At 50.5% G+C, this 6,477-nt stretch overlaps 1 protein-coding gene across 1 annotated transcript in view; it reads left to right on the forward strand.

Moving 5' to 3' along the window:
* GALNT10 (polypeptide N-acetylgalactosaminyltransferase 10) overlaps window positions 1–6,477 on the forward strand; it is a gene marked incomplete at its 5' end in the record, with an annotated part of 112,949 nt that overhangs the window by 93,366 nt on the left and 13,106 nt on the right. The window contains one exon of the mRNA XM_007452850.1: window positions 5,295–5,402. Coding sequence (XP_007452912.1) covers window positions 5,295–5,402 — 108 coding nt within the window. The remainder of the gene's footprint in view (window positions 1–5,294; window positions 5,403–6,477) is intronic.

The following is a 6,477-nucleotide window of genomic DNA, read 5'->3' on the forward strand; positions in this document are numbered from 1 at the left end:
AAATCATATGAACTTACAGAAGACATGGATCCAACGCCATTCCTTCTTTTCTGAAGGGAAACTGCGTGGCATATTTGTGGCGCCCACCACCAGTAGCGCCAGCCACCACGTGCCCAGGTGGCACCATTAGGATTGCTCAGAGTCCTCTATGCTTCAGAATTACCCCATTCCAGCCTCGTCACTACCCTAGGAGGGAGGCACAATAATACATCCCATATTGCAGGTGAGGAAACTGAGGCTTTCAGATTCATGAAACTTGCTTAAGAGCCAGAACCAACCTCTTCATGGCTACCCTGTGTTCTTCCTAAGCTCAGAGATAATGCAGGATAATTGGTGACGATTATTCTTTTAATTGCATATTAATGGTGCAGCTCCCAAGCGCAACTGAACAGGGTTTGGACTTCATCGGGGTCCTCAGCTGAGCTGCCAGCAGCAAAAGCCATGGCTGACTGGTGTCTTCTCCCCTCCCTGGGCAGGTAGGGTGCCCATCCATGACTGACTGGTTTCCAGGCAGCCGTTTCCTTGAGAGAGAGGTTTCGCCCCACCCCTGCTCACTCGCGGTCCCCTCAGCAGCACGGCCCCTTTGCCACGCACTCACCGGGGCCCACTGTGTCTTCCTGAAGCTCATCACCACTCGTTTCTTTCCTCCTCAGTTTAGGAGGTAAGAGCGAGTAATTGTGTTTTATAGACACTGTAATGAAGCCTGTCATCACACAAAAGAAGTTTGCTAATAAAATAAATCAAAGCAGCAATGAAAATGAATGGCGAGCAAGCTTTTACAATTAGATTTGTACTTGTCTAGTGGCATGGTGCTTCCAGGGAGAAGACTGTTCCACAGGAGAAAACAGCACCAAGGAGCGAGATGGCAGGGTGTGTTTGGAAACTCCTTATGGTGAAACTCCTTATGGAGAAGACAGCTGCACCCCCCGCGGGGATGCTAGGAAGAGCATGGAGGGGAGGGAGGGAAGAAAGCTGACAGCAGAGAGGGGCTGCAAGATGTCATCTCAGTGGCCTGTCTTTGTCCCCATCCATATATGATGGGGTCCCGGCCAAACACGGTTGCAGCTGCTGCCAGCTCTGCAGCTCCCCTTCTCTCTGCCACCAGCTGGGCTCTTCTGCCGGTGTATTACTTGGGGGAGAGGCGAAGACCCTCAGGCAACCAAGCCCCGTGACTGTACCCCACCCGCCTGTCAGTGTCATTCTCCTGGTCAGTTTCAGGTTCTGCCACGAAGTCTGTTTGAAAAACTCCATCATGTCTCTGAGCTTCACTTTATCCATTTGGGAAATCAGGCCATAGGGTAAAAAAATACCATGGTGTTGGGCAGAAGGGCAAATACTGTATCATTTCAAGGTGGTGGTATTTCTCGTTCTTTCGCAAATAGAAATGACTAACATTAATCAGGTTTGCTACAGCCAGGCATCAGGCTGAGCGGTCTTCACAGCTTGTCTCAGTCCATCTCAGCAGCCTTGCAAGGTAGCAGTGACTGTCATCCCCAGCTCACACACCGCTGCACTGGTGGCGTTGGGATAGGAAAACAGTGTTGTGGTTTTTGTGGGTCTTGGGTGGCTGCTGCCTCAGCTGTGAAGGGAGGGAGGTGGGGGGCCTGAAGGTACACAGGTAGGTGACATGGGCCATGAGCTGAACCTCGAGTCCAGGACCAGATCTGCCCAGCTCCCCAGCCCACGGCAAGTCACGTTGTAATTGCATGCCTCCAGCTTTTATCATGTCCCGGGATGGAGCGTCGCCTCCAGTCTTGGGATCCTGCCAGATAACCAGCGAACACCACGGGGGTGGTGCCTGCTGTGTATGATGTATTCTGGGGGGCCAGAGGGAGTTCTGAAGGGTTGAGTGTACCCTGAGCTGGGCCCCTCTCAGACTGCTCAGGTGCTCCCAGAGGACTCAGGGCTTGGCAGCAGCTTTTGCCGAACAGGTGTGCGTCTCTCTAAAGGCAGTTCGAGTTCTGACTCAGCCGTCAGAGAGTCATGTCCAGGGCAGGGAAGCCGTGGAGTAAACTCATCATCCTGGGCTGCAGACATCCCAGGAATCTGAGGGCATTTTGGATGCCTCAAACCTCTGAGTAGATCAAGGTCACCCTGGGCCCTCAGGAACCTTCCGGCTGATGGCCAGCGTGGTCAGGGCCAAAGAAACCCGAGGTCACAGCACAGGGAAGGATTTGGAAATTGATAATCCGTCTGCATAAAGGAAGGTTCCCTGCCAAGCAGAGCCAGAGACACAGCCTCATTAGCTAATGTGAGTTTAATATGGAGTCGAGAGAGCTGGACACCGGCCTAGTCAGCTGCCCAGGAGACATTCACAAATAGAGCAGGGTAAAGTGTCCTCCACCTGCTCAGTGTTGCTCTGCCTTCCAAAAGGCAAGGGCAGCCCAGCGGCGACCTGGGCAATATCCACCAGACAAAAACATTGCTTCCACATCAGTCACTTTGTATAAAGGGAGAGTTATTGTTACAGGATGCTGGCACCTGATCAATGTCTCCTGCTTTGAAAATAAACTTCTTGGCTTGGCCTTGACATTAATCTACCATCAGGATCCCATTATCTCAAGACCAATGTTCTGTTCTATTGACTGGCTCGATTTTTTTTTTCTCCCCCAAGATCAGAATATAATCGCATTTCTCCAGGCAGCATTTCCACTAATTGCAGCCCACATGCATGCCTATCCCCTGTGGGAAGCCCAGGACAGAGTACATCTGGGGTGGGGAGGAGACAGTTGCTGGCGGGAAGTGATGGGGGACTGAGGCCCCTCAAGTGTGCAAGGAGCCCTTCTAGAGCCCCTGAATTAATCAAGATACGAATCCCCAGAATCCTGTCAAGCAGTTCAAGGTGGAAAAGGCTCTTTTGCACGGAATCGGGGTTGTAGATATTCCCACTCCTGCTCTTCACTCCACAAATGAGGGAATACAGTAATGAAATTAATAATAAATGTCCCAAATCCAGCCGTGTCCCACCATTGCCACAGTCCCACAGACCCTAAGCCATGACTGCTTTGTATCTACAAAAGCCCCCTAGACCTTCCCTCCCCCAATCCTGTACCCTACAGGCCATCCTGCATTTCACAGAGTCATCTTTGTAAAAGAGAGGTGGATTGTGTTGTCTCCCTCACTGAAGACTTGCAGTGAAGACTCCTAGTTCTGCTGCAAGAGACCCTTATGATTGTTCCATTCACCTCTACGACCTCCCCTCCCCTCACTCCTGCCTTTGCAACCGCTGCTCCAGGCCTCTGGCTCCCTACCCCAGGGCCTTTGCACTCGCTCTTCTCTCCACCTGCTCTCTCACCCTTCAGATCGTTATTTTATTTTACCTTCCCATCATTTAGGTCTCGCCTCAAATACTCCCTTCTAGGTGAGGCTTTCCCTGACAGGTGGGGGTAGCGCAGCATCCCATCCATCCATCCAGTGAGTCCATCCAGTTACCTTGCTTTGGCTTCCATAGATCACACATCACCATCTGAAAGTCCCTGTATTAGTTATCTACTGCCACAGAAAAACATAATCTTAGAGCCGTAATAGACAGTTATTACCTCAAAGTTTGTGCAGGGCAGGGATTTATGAGTGGCTTGGCAACATAGTTCTGCCTGGGTCTTTCATGAGGTTATAGTCAGGGTATCAGCCAGGGCTGTGGTCATCTGAAGGCTTGACTGGGGCTGGAGGAGCCTTTTTAAAAAAAAAAAAAAAAAATTATTTATTTATTTATTTGGCTCACCGGGTCTTAGTTGCGGCACATGGGATCTTTAGTTGCGGCATGCGAACTCTTAGTTGCAGCATGCATGCGGGATCTAGTTCCCCGACCAGGGATGGAACCCGGGCCCCCTGCATTGGGAGCACAGAGTCTTAGCCACTGGACCAGCAGGGAATTCCCTGGGGGAGCCACTTCTAAGATGGCTCGTTCATGTGGTGGGAGGATTAGCACTATTAGCAGGAGGCTACAGCCCCTCACCACCTGTACCTCTCCATGGGGCTGCTTGAGTGTCCTCACAACATGGCAGCTGACTGCCCCAAAGCAAGTGATCCCCCGGGGAGCAAGGTGGGAGCCACAGTGTCCTTCGTCATTTCTGTAGTATCCTGTTGGTTACACAGGTCAGTCCTCATGTGCTTCATTTGGGAGGGTGCAAATACCAGGAGGCAGGGACCATTGGGGGCATCTCGGAGTCTGGCCACCACACTCCGCCTCCATGAGAGCAGGGGCCTTGGCCAACTTATTCACTGCTGTTTGTGCCCAGCAGCGTGTGTGGCATGTAGCAGGCACTCCATAAATATCGATCAAATGTATGAATCCATCATTTGTAGTATCTCACACTGCTGTGACTGGGTGCCAGGTCCTGTGCTAAGCACCTTACCTACAATACCGCATCCCCTGAGCCTGCCTCATTTAAACCTTTACAAGTGAGGAAACTGAGACTCAGAGAAGTTAGGTGCCTTGATCCAAGTCACAAAGCTGTATAGTGGCTGAGTCAGGATTTGAACCCAGGACTGCCAGAGGGGGTCTGTTTAGGCTGGGCCCCTCAGTGGGTTGATTGTACTTGTTAAGAATTCCCACACTGTTGTCAGACCAGGGTTCCAACTCAGGAGATCTCTGTGATACCGGTTGTGGAGGGAGACACAAGGAGAAGCATCAGCTGCCACACCACAGGCAGCCTTGCCCATGAGCCACCCTGCAGCAGAGTCAGGGCAGGGAGGCAGGGGACTGCTCAGGGTGACCCAGCAAGATCTAGAAGGAAACAACAGCATTTAATGCCAGAGTCGGCAAATACACAGCCTGTGTGCCACCTTGTCCCCTGTCATACCTGCGGACAGCATCACGAATTGATCACCACAGTCTTTCCCACGGAGCCCCCGCTACCCCCTCACAATTCTCACACTTGTCCAGATCTCAGACTCTAGAGTCAGCCCAAGCTGGCTCTGAATTCTGGCTCCACCATGTACCAACCCTGTGACGTTAGAGAAGTTTCTTAGCTTCTCTGAGCCTCGGTTTCTTCATCTGTAAAATGGAGCTCCGTTACTACCTACTTTATGGGTTTTCTGATGAGGCTTCCGTGCAGCTGTGCGTGCGAAGCCCATATCGTAGTGTTTGGCCATGAGTACGCACTCGATGCCGTGAGCTGTTTTTACTGCTGTTGTCTCTGCAGTGTTTTCCTACATCCCTAGTTCTGTGAATGGGGGCTTTAGTACACAGTCCACGCTGATGCTTCCGATGAATGCATGAAGGAATGCTCGCCTTTGAGGAGGCCGTGAACTGGAGGCAGAAATATCATCTTCTCTCACTTCTCACCCTGCAGGTGTGGATGTGTGGAGGCCGCATGGAGGACATTCCCTGCTCCAGGGTGGGCCATATCTACAGGAAGTACGTGCCCTACAAGGTCCCCGCCGGAGTCAGCCTGGCCCGGGTAAGGTGGTGGCTTCCCTAGGGGGTGAGAGGTTGGCCTACGACCATCGGCAGAGCAGAGACACCCCATGCCCTAGGCCTAATGGTCCCTAGGAGTGAGGATGTGCCCCTCCCCCCACCCTCCAGGTGAAATCCAGTTTAAAAGGACTTACTTATGCGAATTCCCTGGCAGTCCAGTGGTTGGGACTCTGCACTTTCAATGCTGAGGGTATGGGTTCAAGCCCTGGCCGGGGAACTAAGATCCCACAAGCCTCCGCAGTGTGGCAAACATAAATAAACATAGAAGAACTTACTTAAAGCCCTGCTTAATCACTTATTAGCTCTGTGACCTTGGGAGTGTTGCTCTAAGGCTCTGTTTACTCCTTTGCTTCAAGGAAGCTCATTTTATTCCAACTCTTAGCATGGCCGGGAGAATTAAGGAGATAATGCAGTTTCCCAAAGTGTGACCAATGAGGTGATTTTAGGTGGTCAACATTTTTATTTCCATGTGTTGGAATTAATGTGGATTAGTGTAGCAAATTCATGATTTCACAGACATTATTACTTAGGATAAAGCTAAAGTAGGTACAAAGTTAGACTAGGGGTGATTTAAAGAAACATGTTGGGTAAAATTTAATACAGGTGGAGTGGTGTGTTTGGGAAAGACTGAGATGGCACTTAAAAGCTCCTGGCACAGCGATGGTTAATAAATGTTAGCGTCTTTCTCTTCTCCTCACTGCCTCTCCACTTTCATGCCAAAAATTCTGTGTCAAACTGTTTTAGTGCCTTAAAATGGTTTATATCAGTCATTGGTCGAATTAAAGTGGCACTATCTACAAACGGAAATGTAAGCCAGAAGTTTTTGTTTTGTGTTATTAATATTTCACTAAACCTTAATAACAAAATTTTAAAATCTTAAGGGTCTTGAAAAAAATCAAGGTGACCCCAAAAGAACAACGAAGAGGTGGGAAGGTCCCCAGAGGGTAAAGAGAGCCGCAGGGAGGTTTGGTGGGATCTGGAAAGGTTACCACACAGATTTGCCTGTTGGAGACCCCCCACCTCAACCCGTGAAGACCCCTCCCGACAGCGCTCATTCC

This window comes from Lipotes vexillifer, unplaced genomic scaffold (genome assembly GCF_000442215.2).
Source record: "Lipotes vexillifer unplaced genomic scaffold, Lipotes_vexillifer_v1.1 scaffold697, whole genome shotgun sequence".
NCBI classification, from domain to species: domain Eukaryota; kingdom Metazoa; phylum Chordata; class Mammalia; order Artiodactyla; family Lipotidae; genus Lipotes; species Lipotes vexillifer.